Genomic DNA, 12,760 nt, shown 5'->3' on the forward strand with positions numbered 1-12,760 from the left:
GACCCCGTGAGAGAGAAGACGACCCCAGACCCGAATATTACTGTTGGACCAGACTGTGGTGTGAGGGGAGGGAATTTAGATTGTAAAGGTATAATTGCCCAGGGATTTCAGCGTTTGGGGTCCCTCTGCGGGTGTACCCAGCTCGAGCTGTCTAAATTTGCGCACCAGAGACAGAATAAATTACGCTTTCTATGTGGAAGGCCTTGATTAGAGATTCTCCTTCGGGGAGCCCAGGGTCGAGCCTGAGGGAAGAAGCAGCGCCCGAGGGCGAGCGTGTGTGTGTGTGTGTCTCTGTGTGTGTGTGTGTGTGTGTGAGGAGTCAAAAAGGGGCACCCATCGGCTCACTGGAGTCGCCCGCTGCGAAGGGACTCAGGCCCGAGCGGTTAGAGCCGGCGTTGGTGTGTGTGCCACTCCTTGACCGGTGTGTGAACGCTCGGGCAGCGGCTTCTCCCTTAACAAGGCAGCGCCCTGGCATCGCTTCTCGAGTGAGAAATGAAGCGTCCCGGAGAAAACGCGTGCCCGGATGCGGCCCGAAATAGCGCTGGGTCTGCTCCAAGGTCCGGGGCTGGCGCGTGGCGGCCCGGGGCAGGGGGTGTGGGGGGGCGCAGCCATCGTGTAGGGCTGGATGAGCAGGCCGTACCACGTCCGAATTGCTGGCGGCCCCCACCGTGGGCTGCTCCCATCCGGGCGCCCGGCAGTGACTCACGCTTGCTATAAACACGTCTCCCGACGGATAATGAATCCCGGCCGTCGCTGCCTTTGGGGAAAGCTCTGGATTTTCTTCGCAGTGCTCCCCCCGTCCCGCTTCCCCTCCCCTCCTGGCAGCCCCGCTCCCGCGCGGGATCGTTTCCTGATGCCGAGCGGAGCCAGGGCTCTGAGGCCCTTTTTCCAGCCTTTTTTCCAGTGGTTTGCTTTGCGGGCTGCGTGGGCTGAGTTTCCCCATTAACCCTTCCGGGGGGACAGAGGCTTCTGCGCCGCTGGGCCACCCCACAGCACCCCACCACCCACCCTGTGGATGCCCCGCTGCCCAAGGCACGGCTGTGCCAGCTGAGCAGTGTATGCACCCGTTGGGGACCCCCTTTTTGCTCTCACTCCAACCTCCTCCCGCTAACCATGGAGGGTACCTCAAGCAACAAAAGCTTTATTGCAATTACACAAATAAGCCACGAAATACATTGCAAAGCGGCAGGGGAGTGAGGGGTGATAACGAAGCGCAGAGAGGGGCAACGGGGAAATGCTTGCTTGCAGAAGCAGGTACCGCTGCACGCTGGCTGCAAGCTGCTGTCCTCCTGCGAGCTGCTGCTCAAGCCCCCCGGTCCCGCTGCTGCCGCGTATCACAGCCAAGGGAGCAGGGTCTGTGCAGCCACGGGCAGGGGGCTTCGGGCAGCCGGCCCAAAGAGTGCCACGGAGGAGAGGGAGAAGCTCACGGGAAGCCGGCAGCATCTTCGGGGGGTGGGGGGGGCTCAAGCATCAGCCACTGGCACCATGTCCGCTGCGGCGCTCCGGTCAGGTGGTGAAGGTGTTCCTCCCATGGGGATCAGGGTCTGTAGAGCTGGAGGGTCAATCAAGGGAGATGGTCAGGGCTCAGCCGAGGCTCCAACACCGATGCCTCCCCCTCCCAGCCCCAGCCATCCCTTGGGCTACGCGGCCCAGCACAACGCCCTAAGCAACTCTCCAGCGTGATGCTGAAATCACCCACACCCCGAAGGCCAAGCCTGGGCGAGCCGTGCCCAGGCTGAGCTCTGCTACACCAACACAAACCTCCCCTTGCCACGCGAGATCGCACCCGAGCACATCTGACGCGAGCACCCCGGGCTGCTGGGTGAGCCGAGGTGGTCGCCTGGCGTGTTGCTGGTTTGCCCTGTGGGCTCTCACTGGCTGCCGAGAGCGGCTTTTTGGGAGATCCAGAGGAGCCATCCAAACATTTCGAGGCGACAGGCTTTGTGCAGGGAAAATGCCTCGACCCCACACCGCATGCTGTGGGCTGTCCCGGGGCTGAGCATTGCCCCTGCCTGCCTGCCTGCCCACCTCTTCTCTGCCTGCCTCTCTCTGCCCCGCAAACGTGGCTGCGAGGATGGTGACAGAGGACAACTGGTGCTGCTGGCCCCCGTCAGCCCAGGCAGCGAGGTTTGGGGGCAGTGGGCAAGGGCGAGTGCATCGAGGGGCTGGGGGTGATGGGCAGGAGCCAGCAGCGAGGAAAGGAGCACTGGGGAAGGGCGCACACCACTGCCCAACCTCTGCCTGCGAACAGCAGAAAGCCTGTGAGTACGTTTCATGCTTGGCGTCGCGCTAAGGGAAAAAAAGCACACCCTGCCCGTGTTCTGGCCGACAAGGAGCCATGGTCTCATGGCTCCAGGCTGCCCCAGCACAGAGGGGATGAGCATCACAGGCTGACTCTTGCATCCCAGGTACACGAGCACATGCACATGAGCAAATATTTTTTTCAGTCCAAACGCCCGCCCCGAGCATTGCTGCGTTTAAAGATGCACGGCACTGTCCTGTGCGTCTTGAAATCGTTGCATTTCAACCTGAAATATTTGGAGGGGAGATCTACTTGAGGCAAGAAAAGAAACATTAGTATGCAACTGAAAAGCTGTTTTAAACACAGAGATGGCAGTTTCTCTGGGGTGTCAGGTTTGCATCTTTAACTGGCTTTTTATAGGCAGTGAGAAGCAGCGCACCGTTCCTCTGCAGTGCTCCCATAAGAGATTTGGGAGCACGGCTGTGGGCTGAGTAGCACACAGCAACATCCCTTGGGAAAACGGCGGCACCGGCTGCAGCAGTAGCCTCAGGTTACGTCTGGGTGGGAGCTCTTCCCTGAAGGAACCCATGAAAAAAACCCCACCCCACTAAATGAGAGCTTTTGGGTGAGCATGTCACGAAGCTATCTTGCTCTCCTTCTCACTGGGAAATCCTGTTGGATTTCCATTGCGGTTCGACCCTAAGCCATGCACGCAACCCTGAATTCAGGAGTTATGCTGCTCCATCCCTCCCGCCCGCTCTCCCAGAGCTCTTCATGCTTGGCCGTGCTGTCAGCTGGCTGGTGGCCCGCCGCTGCCACGCCGATGTGCCCGCACTTCCCCGGAGCATCCCGCACCCGGGAGTCTTATCTGAAGCATCAAAACTCAGAGAGGCTCCAGAGCCAAGCGGCGCTCATCCCCTTTTTGGTCCAGATGCAAATGCTCTTAGACACAGGCTTTCCTCCAGGAATAAATAATGCCGCTGAGATGCTGCCTGCAGGGAACCAGAATACAGCGCTCCGGGAGTGCTTCAAATACTCGAGTCCTCATGCACATCCCGGCTTTCCCTTTCGGGATCAAAGCAGTTCCTTCTAGAAACAGCACGCGTGTTTTAAATCAGCAACAGGCCGTGGTTCAGCATGGGGCTCAGCAATGAAACCTCCTCCCGCTGCTCCATTTTTATCTTGCTCATCTCCTAGCTGGTTTTGCTCCCCATGTGCGGAGCCGATGCGAGCGGCATTTCTGGGAAGAGACATCCCTGCGGTTAAACTGCCTAAACACGGGTGTGGGAATCCAGAGCCAGTCTGGTTTCGCACTTGGCTAGATTTAGTCTGCGGGATGCTTTCTGAGCAATCTGGTGTCTCTTGTTCCTCTTTGCAGGACAACTGGTGCTGAGATGGAGTGGGAGGGGGGGCTGCACATCTGGAGTCAAAGGAGTTGCACATCTGGTACATTCAGTACTTCCTAAAAGTCACTGCCACGTTACCCTTTGGATGGAGGCCTGGGGCTCGATGCATAGCACAGTGGATTAAGATCCGCAGCTGCATTTTTTTTTTGAAGGGAAAGCAAAAATAACCTTCTCAGCAGAGCCCCAGCTCCCCGTGATATCCAACATGGGAGCAGGGGAATTGCACCGAGACCGTGACCTTTCCGCAAGTCATTCCACCCCGAGCTCTGCGCTCGCGCCAGCTGCAGACGCTCCTGCCGCGAGCCGAGGCACGGCGCTCCCCGCCTGCGCATGCCGACCTCCCCGGGGACGGCGAGGGCTGGAGACCCTCGGGACCTCTCCGGCAAAACCTTATCCTTCTGTTGCGAAACGCCGGGCCAGGGAGACCGAATGGGCTTGGGCCAGCCTAAGGTGGGGGCTTGTGCTAGCCTAAGGTGGGGGCTTGTGCCACCAACCTCGCCCCGTGTAACCGGAGAGCGTGGGGACACCCATGGCCAAGGGAGCTGCTAGCCACGCATGGCAGCACCCACTCCCTTCTCACGTCCAGCAGCGCGGCATGTCTTCTGCAAGCGGATGAAGCGGAGGCTGGGAGCACCCAGCATCCAAATGCTGCCCGCACCCCGGCTGGAGCAGGATGCATGCAAAAAGCTGGTCAAGGGGGACATCTAGTGACCAGCCTGGGGGGGCCCAGGGCCGAGGACTGGGGTACCTCCCTGGGGCTGGGGGCTGCAGCCAGGCAGGGTTAGGGGAGATGGGCTGCTGGGCTCTCATCTTTCTGCAAATGGTACGAGAAAGGTGTGAGAAAGGGTTTGTGCCGAGCCCCCACCATCCTTCCACCCCTGCAGCCAAGGAGAAAATGAGATTAAGGATTCATCCCTCCCACAGCACAGAGCGATCCCCCAGAAACCCTACCTCTGCCGGCACTGGAGGGGTGAAATTACCCTTGCTAATGGACCATAAGCTTGAAATTAGCATAATTAAAAGTGACTAGCATGAATACATAAAAAAACCTGAATTACAGCTAAAAGAGAGTATTAAATTTAAAGAGTCTCCCTGGTGAAAGTCACTTTCCCTTTGGGGAAACAATCTATTTTTTTCAACCCCATTACGTACTAGATTTGCAAATACAGTCTAGGAAAAAAATGCGCATAACAATACTCCAAACACTTAATTTTGGGAGCATGACCTGGGAAGGATATGAGGGGGAGTGGAGACCTTCAGCTGGGGCCCAAGGGGCCGAGCGCGGTCCTCAGCTGGCCCCTCTCTGATGGAGAGCCACCGCGCTCCGGGGGCAGGGGGAGGCATCGGACCAATACTTTCCTGCCAAAGGAACAATTTCCCACAAAATAATGCATTCCCAAAGAGTTTGACTGAGTAATACCAAGTTGGTTACTTCCAGAAATGTTGAATCATTCTGTCTGGATAAAATGCATTGCTTTGAGAGAGAAAAGCAATGCGCTAAAGCTATTCTGTTGATTAACCTTCTATTGAATATTCACTCCAATATTAGAGATGTGCATATATTTTTCCCAGTGGCATGGCTGTGGATGCATCACTGGAGCATTTTAAGTTCACATAAAATGCAAACCCAGGACATATTACAAGTAAAAACAAAACAGTGAGGCTCCTTCCAAAGAAAACAGCAAATCTCCTTTTTAGCCGTACCAAGGAAATCAAGCCGAGTTTGACACATTCCTCGTGATTTTGTTGTTATCATTGTTGTCACCAACATGTTCCCAGGAGATGCTGCAATTGTTTAAACACCTCTTTCTCCAGGCCTCCCTCAAGCCCAGATGATGGTGGATAAGCTGCTAGATTCCCACATAACACTGGAGTTCCGTTTCTTTCTTTTTTTCCTTTGCAAAATAACCTGATCCCTAAGAGAAGTCGCAAAAGGCTCGGGTAATGTCAGGAGGAGGGATGCCTCAGCCATGCCAGCGCGACCGCATCCTTCACTGCTCCCTCTCCTGCAGGATCCCACCCGATGCTTTCCGCAGGCTCCCCTCTCTCCAGCCCTACAGCGAAGGGCTCAGCTCCTTCCCACATCCTCTAAAACCTAAATGCACAGTGGGGAGAGGCAGCAGGCCGGGCTGCGTCTTTCCCTCCGCTGAGGAGGGGATTCCTGAGCAATGGGAGGTGAATACGCATTCGCTTTGTAGGGGCTCAGTATAGATTTATCATTTTTTTGCATGCCTGGTTTGGGAAACCCTCGGCTTCATCTGCAGGAGGGCTGGCATTTCCCAGCTAGAGTTGCTCAAGTGGCTTTTTCTGTTACAAATGGTCTCCAGATAGCTAAACCAAAAAAGCATCTTGTATCAGAGCAAAAAGCAGAGTTGTGATCGGTTTTGTACATCGAGGCTCCTTTGCCTCCTCAAGTCCCTTGGGAATACCTCGAGGTTTAACCATCACGCAAGCAGACATCATTCAGATAAAGTGAGCTGAAATGCCACGGGGAGAAGGCAAAACCCAGCCCCATGCTCTGACCTCCAGGACGGCATATTTCAGCAACAGTCCTTAAAAACCACTGCCCAAGCAGCATCGCTTTTTATCTAGGTGCTGGAAGATTTGTGAGACTCTCCCGCGGCTCCACGCAGAGCCGAGACTGCAAGGACGCAGCACTCCTGTAAGGTGGCCGCTACCGCTGGGACCATCCGTTGCCCCCCCTGCAGCCCCGTGCACCGTTCCCCAGAGCGCTCCCACGAGCGCTTGACACGATGGCTCGGATACCCGCCTGATGCCAGAGCGATGCTCGTATCTGACCTCCCCTCCTTCACCATCGATTCCTGCAGCAGCTTTACTGGCAGGCACAGGTTGACGGATGTATCGCAGCGGGCTGGGATGGGGATGGTACCCAGAGGGGGATGTTATCTGCAGGTTTGCTGGCATGGGGATGGGTGTAGAGGTATCGCTACAGTCTGCTCCTCCTCTCTAGTAGCCTCTGAGCTCAGTTGCATCTGGCAGACCCAATCTGGCATTTGCTATTTTGGGCAGCGCTGCCTCAGTGAAGGTGGGGAATAGCGCGGGGAGCACCGCACACAAACGGCAAAGAAATTCAGGGCAGACACGATCTGCAGAAACCACAGGTCCCCGTGCACAGCCATTTCCACATTCATTGCAATGAGCACGCTATTAAGGTCCCCTGCCTTCCTCAGGGCATAAACACCCGACAGATGTACGAACCCCACAAACGCTTGTGATGGATTTCTCAGTCTTGGTCGACACGAAGCTGCTGCTGATTTCTGACTGCGCCCTGTATGCCAGAGCTTTGAAGTGCTCCCACGTGCCAAGAAAACGGCGCAAGAAGAGGCAGGCTGCTCCTGCCACGCACCTTGGTTGCTTTCTGTGTGCCTCCATCACCTGCAAGATCTGCTCATGCTCCGGCTTGTCCTACAGCCTCATGGGAGAGCCGAGCCACAGCGGGATGCACTGGCTCCCTCTGTGCACTGTCCCTCTCCGAGGGGGGCATCACCCCAGGCCACTGGCTGCCATCGCTTTGCTTGGAGGGTGGTGGCAGTGGGATGCGGAGCTTTTGCTGGCTGGCACGTGCCCCAGCTCACCACCCAGGCTGCCGAGGTGGCTCTGCCATGCTGATGGGTGGTTATTTTCATGCTGGGTCTCACACACAGATATTTTGTTCTCTCAACAGGAAAAATTCTTGGGCTAGACCAAAGTGAGGAACAGGAGAGGATGAGGAGTGCCGGTCGCCCACGGCTGACTTACCACCTTGGCAGGTGGCTCTGTGCTTGCTCTGGCCAGTCGGCAACTTGGAGGAGGCAACATCTGGTGCCTGGGCTCCCTCCCTCCTCCAGCATCAGCACAAATACAAGGTGGGGGCCGCTGCTGGGGAAGGTTACCGGCTCCACCTGAGCCCCCGTAGCACTGCCCAAAGCACCTGCGCTCCCCTGGATGGGGAATAAGGGGATGCTCTTGAGCATGTTTGGCTACTGGACCACTTAAAAGGCACAACTGAATCCAAACTGCCAAGGAGAGCAGAGCAAGGGGTTGGGAATGGGCAGCAAAGCATCTTATGAAGGAGCTGGAAGCACCTTTAAATGCAGAGGGTTGAAACGCTGCAGGGAGCTGAGCACGCATGGGTTTTACGACACCTAGGCTGAGCGAATGGTTGATGCTCCGCGGCAGGGGCTGGCAGCCACCTCCACCTTTCTGGAGCTTTGCCAGCAGTGGGCTCCTGGGCTGGGGGAATGGACCTCTAAGGGATGCTGCCTGATACACGCAGACAGCAGGCACGTGCTGCCTTGCTCAAGCAAACTCACTCCCTTCACCCTCTCTGAGCTGTGCTATCATCCCTGCCAGCCGCCGAGCAGTGGCACTAGCCCCTGTGCTGGGGCTGGAGCCCATAACCCCCTGCCCATCCCTGGCTCCGCTGATGCGGTGGCATCACCCGGCATCCCCACTGCAGCCCTGTGTGAGAGCTGAGCAGTCAGCACTGGCGACAGGAGGAGAAGCGGTCCAGCATCCCGGCAGGAGAAGGGAGGGGAGCTGCCAGCGGTGCCTGCCGGCACTAGGGGAGGAAGAGAGGGAAAGGGCATGAAGTCTTGGGGCTCACCTGGAAAAACAATATATTTCCCATGTGGTACGGTACAAAAATGTATCGTGTGGCTGCTTTAGCTGCCTGGGGACATGGTGTATCATGATCCCCTCATTTGCAATAGGGGAAAAACGTGTACCATACCTTTTGTACAGTAGGAAATTAACAGATGGGAAATATATTTGTTTCCCTGTTCGAGAGGTAGGAGAGAGAAGTAAAGCCTGGAAGCAGAAGGCAGGGCTGGGCATAGAGGGTCTTGGGGAAGGGTGTGGGGCACAGACACGGCAGATCCATCCATCCAAAGGGGCAATGAGAGATGTCTGTTGTTGTACCATAACTTGTAAATTAATCTTAGGGAAAACCAAAGCATTATACAAGCCAAGTACCCTCCCTTTTAAAAAAAGGGAGGGTAGAATCACTCAGGAAGTGCGTCGCTCACAGGGACCTTCTCTAAATAAAATAAAATATGAGGATGGTGATGATGATGATGATGATGATGATAATAACAATAATGAAGTTTTGTATACAACCCCCACCTTCCCTCCAATCAGCTAAAAAGGTGCGGAAGGATGCAGAGGGAAGGATGGGGCTGGAGATGGCGGGGCGATCCAGGAGAAGAACAGTCGGAGCCCATCGGTAGCAGAGCTGCACAGACATTTATTGAACACAAACAACGACAAACACAGCCGGCTCACAGAGCTTCCTGAGCTATCGTCCAAAGGTTTTGCTCGTGGGGATTGTCAAAAGAGTGCTTTCAAAGGCCCCTGGGGGTGTGAATCCCGTACAGCTGAACTCTTCCCACTTCCAGTTGCTCGTTAGTTAAAAAAGACGAGTGCGTGTGTGTGTGTGTGTGTGTGTGTGTCATTCCCTTCGTTCAGTATGAAAAATGGCTTGTCTGGACCCTGCCACGTTCCAAAGAGAGAAGTCTGCGGGTGAACCCGTGCGTGCATGTTGGCTTGGCTCCCGCACGTTCTGCTTCCCAAATAATACAGGGTGAAAACTATGCCTTACCCTGAGGGCAGGGATGCGAGGTCGCAAAGGTGAGCCAGGACAAGCAAAGCCAACGAAGAGGGAGCATCAAAGGAAGAAGGGTGATAAAAGTAAGTACTCTGAAGCACGCACAGCTCTGGGTGGCGTCACATGTCCATAGGCTACAGCAAGTACCGCCAACGTCAACTCAAACGTGTAAGTAGCTACGCTAGACTGACACTAGAGACCCCATCATCTTCTGAAGTCTTGCCAGTGGAAAAAAACCAAACCCCCCCTCCCCACGCCCCTAAAAGCAGATGAAGTAATAACACCGTACGCTGAAAACAAGGACCATAACCAAAGAGTTCGGGAGCAGCCTCAGGAGCACAGTAAGGAGCTCTTAAAGAAATGTTCCAGTGTGTGCATATGTGTGTGTATTTTTATATATATATATATATATTTGTTAGTAAAGAAAAGAGTATCTGTGGAGGCAAAGGGAAGACGGTAAATGTACAGGCAGTACAGGCTGGGTGGAGTGCCGGTGGCTGGAGAGGGTCGGGTGGTGCGGAGTGGAGGATGGTGGGTGGAAATTAGAGTGCGCCCATTCCAGTGACCTCAGACGTCAGCCTAGAATAGACAGGGGCAGAGAGAGGGGTGGGGGGGGAGACAAAAACAAGCGCTTAATAACCGGAGCAGAAAAGAAAATGAAGACCCTGCGGGGCAGCGCTCCTCCTCTTGCCTACGCCCCGCTCAGACCGGGGGCAGAGCATCACCGGGTGGCTCGAGAGCGTGGGGCTTGGGGGTCCCCGTGGAGGGCACGGGGGGCTGGAGCACAGAGCCAGCTCAATGGCCTGCTGCCTTCCCCTCTCCTCGCTGCTGCCAGGTAATGCCCGTCTCTGGGACTGCGCCGTGGCAGAGGTGCCACTCACCAGGGGTGCTGGCAGGAGACATCCCAGCACACAGCTTGACTTCTACCAGCATCCCTCCCACAGAGGACAGGCAGCTGTCCCAGCTCCTCCAGCTTCTTCGTTTTGCTCTGGTTTTTGAAACTATGGGAGAGGCTGAGCTATGCCCCATCCTGCCCCTCGCCAGGTCATCTCTGCCTCTGCCACAGCACAGGCTGCAGCTCAGCCAGACCTTCCCAGTAATGAAGAGCCGCTTGTTTTTCTTTTCTTTCTCTTGTCTCAAGAGGTGGGGGGGATTGGCAAGGAGCTGCAGGGAAAGCCGCTCAGCCGTGCCCGCGGGCATGGGGCTGGCCCCGTCCCTCTCCTGAGCGGCTGGAGAGGTGCCATGGGTGTGGGCAGCGGGACAACAGGGCAGGATGGGATAGTGGAGGTCTGTTGTAGGTTGGGGCTGAGGTGGGTTGGGTGCAAGGAGGAGAAAGCACATACAGACCTCACCAGCACTCCCAGCCTGCACCCCAATGAACGCCAGAGTCGCTGCCGACAGCCCCCATCCTCGGGACCCTGCCGGCAGCCTCCCGCAGCCGCGCGCATCCTGGCCTGGCAGCGGGTTGGCACGGCACCAACTCTGCCCGCGGCGGAGGACATGGATGGGCAGACGGCCTCGGCTTGCACGGCTGTGCCAGGCGGGCGCGAAGCCAGCGAAAGGCCCTGTCTCCCCTTAAGCTCCCCATCCACGAGTCCATAGACGCAGGCAAACAGGTCTGCGTGAGCGCCCCGGACACGGCTCACCGCCAGCACAGACCTGGTCCCCAACCCCTCTCCACCTACGCCTCCTCTGTACGCTCCCCTCGCAGTTCCTTGCTGGACCCCCGGTCCCCCACGGCACAGGCAGCATTGCCCCCCGGCCGGAGGCGGCGTTGGGAACCCTCGACCCCTGCAAAGTCCTGCTGCGCCAAGCTTTTCAGCATGAAAAGGAAGCAATCAGGCCGTTCCCATGTCTTGCGTTTATTGGACTGATTATTTTCCTTGGATGGAGGAAAGCCTTTGGGAGGCCTGGAAGCACGCGGAAGAGGCTCTGAAGTGGCAGTAAGTGATGCTGGGATCCCAGCGAGCAGGTCGCAAGTGACGCCTCCCCACCACCGGCTCAGCTCCGTCCCCGTCCCTGTCCCCTGCCTCATCCGCAGGGAAAGACGGCGGCCATTTTGCCCACCCACGAGCAAAATCCTTGAGCGAGGGTGGTGGATGGGCAGGCGACCGGCGCAACCCGCGGCCGCTCCGCCGGCAGCAAAGCAGCTCCCAGTCCCCAGCCAAAGTACCAGCTGAGGGGAGAGGTCCCGCTGGTGACGTCTGGTCCCCACTCAGAGGTCTCAGCAAGCCACCATCTGTCCCAGCTGGCCTCAGGAAGCCCCTCCTGGCCCGCGGTGCCGGGAGCGAGTGCTGCTCCCACCACGTCGGCAGGACGGGTTCGGCCGCAGCGGGAGGTGGCGGAGGTCGGCGGGAGGGGGTCTCACCTGGCGTTGATGAGGTACTGCGCGAGGCTGATGTTTGCAGGGGTTCCTGTGATGGTAATTTGGCGCTCCGATGACCCTTCCGTGGCGTTGGCGATTTTGATCTGCGCTCCCGACATCTGCCGAATTTCATTGATTTTGGTCCCTTGGCGTCCGATTATGCAGCCTATTAGCTAGAAAAAAAGCACGGAGGGAACGTCTGAGAAGCGGCAGCTCTGGCAGTCACCGGTGGGACGCGAGCACAACCGCACAGCGCCGGCCAGAAGCCTTCCTCCCTCTGCCCTGGGGCGCGAGTGACCTTAATGCTCATGAAAACAGGAGAGGGACAACCCGGGGGTGAATCCCACCTGCACGCCAGCACGGTCCTCCCAGGACACGTCCAGCAGCCTGCCCTGCTCTGCTCCTTGGGGGGCAAATTGCAATTATCCGCACACGATGCCTAGCATCTCAGAGGGCTTCAAGAAGGGCGAGGTGTTATACCAGGCTCATTTTGGTAATAATAATTTTCATGGTCTAATAATTGGTCAATGTTTTGCAAGGATGGGAATAAGTCATGTTTCAGACTGTGCTCCACACTTATCCCCTTGCCGATCACAGTGAACCTGAAGGTGGTTATACAGGATGCATTACTAGAAGAAAACAAGCCCGCCACCTTCCCCGGGGACAGCCCAACCCCAAGAGACCCCTCGTCAGCTGGTGCAGCCGCACACCATTGATAGCTTCCCATTGCTCACCCCATCCCACACTTCTACCTTGCTGGGACACCCTCGCTGCCTCTGTTACCCCCTTCAGCTCTTTCGGTGCAATGCAAGGGCTCGCCGGCGTGCACACCATTGACAGGAGAGCACCACGTGGCTGCAGCACCAGCAGAAGAGGAGAATCCTACTTAAAAACATGTCCTTCACGCTCTTGTGAAAAAATTAGAGCCAGCAGTTGGAGGCTTGAATTTCCTCAATTGCCCGCCCCTTGAATTTCCTCAATGGTCCTCAATGGCTTGAATTTCCTCAACAGGCTTCATCTTCACCCTTGCTCATTTGTGCATCAAACTTGTTCCCTCAAGCACCTCCGCAGCTTGGTAACACGTACCGAGATGTCCAGCTTTACCAACACAGGCATGAGGTGTTTCTGTATGCCTTTCTTGG

At 56.6% G+C, this 12,760-nt stretch overlaps 1 protein-coding gene across 7 annotated transcripts in view; it reads right to left on the bottom strand.

The window, feature by feature from the left end:
- Positions 1-1,500: 1,500 nt before the first annotated feature.
- PCBP3 (poly(rC) binding protein 3) overlaps positions 1,501-12,760 on the bottom strand; it is a 51,211-nt gene continuing 39,951 nt past the window's right edge. For 4 of the 7 annotated variants that reach the window (XM_050899642.1, XM_050899640.1, XM_050899641.1 and 1 more), the window contains 2 exons: positions 11,622-11,791; positions 9,523-9,832 (listed from right to left, as the gene is read on the bottom strand). In XM_050899642.1, the coding sequence (XP_050755599.1) occupies positions 9,796-9,832; positions 11,622-11,791 (207 nt within the window). In that variant the 3' untranslated portion in view covers positions 9,523-9,795. Of the gene's footprint in view, positions 1,553-9,522; positions 9,833-11,621; positions 11,792-12,760 lie in introns of those variants that run through there. The other 3 variants (XM_050899638.1, XM_050899637.1, XM_050899644.1) reach the window with 2 other exon arrangements.

The sequence above is a fragment of the Gymnogyps californianus genome, chromosome 7 (genome assembly GCF_018139145.2).
Source record: "Gymnogyps californianus isolate 813 chromosome 7, ASM1813914v2, whole genome shotgun sequence".
Classification (NCBI taxonomy): domain Eukaryota; kingdom Metazoa; phylum Chordata; class Aves; order Accipitriformes; family Cathartidae; genus Gymnogyps; species Gymnogyps californianus.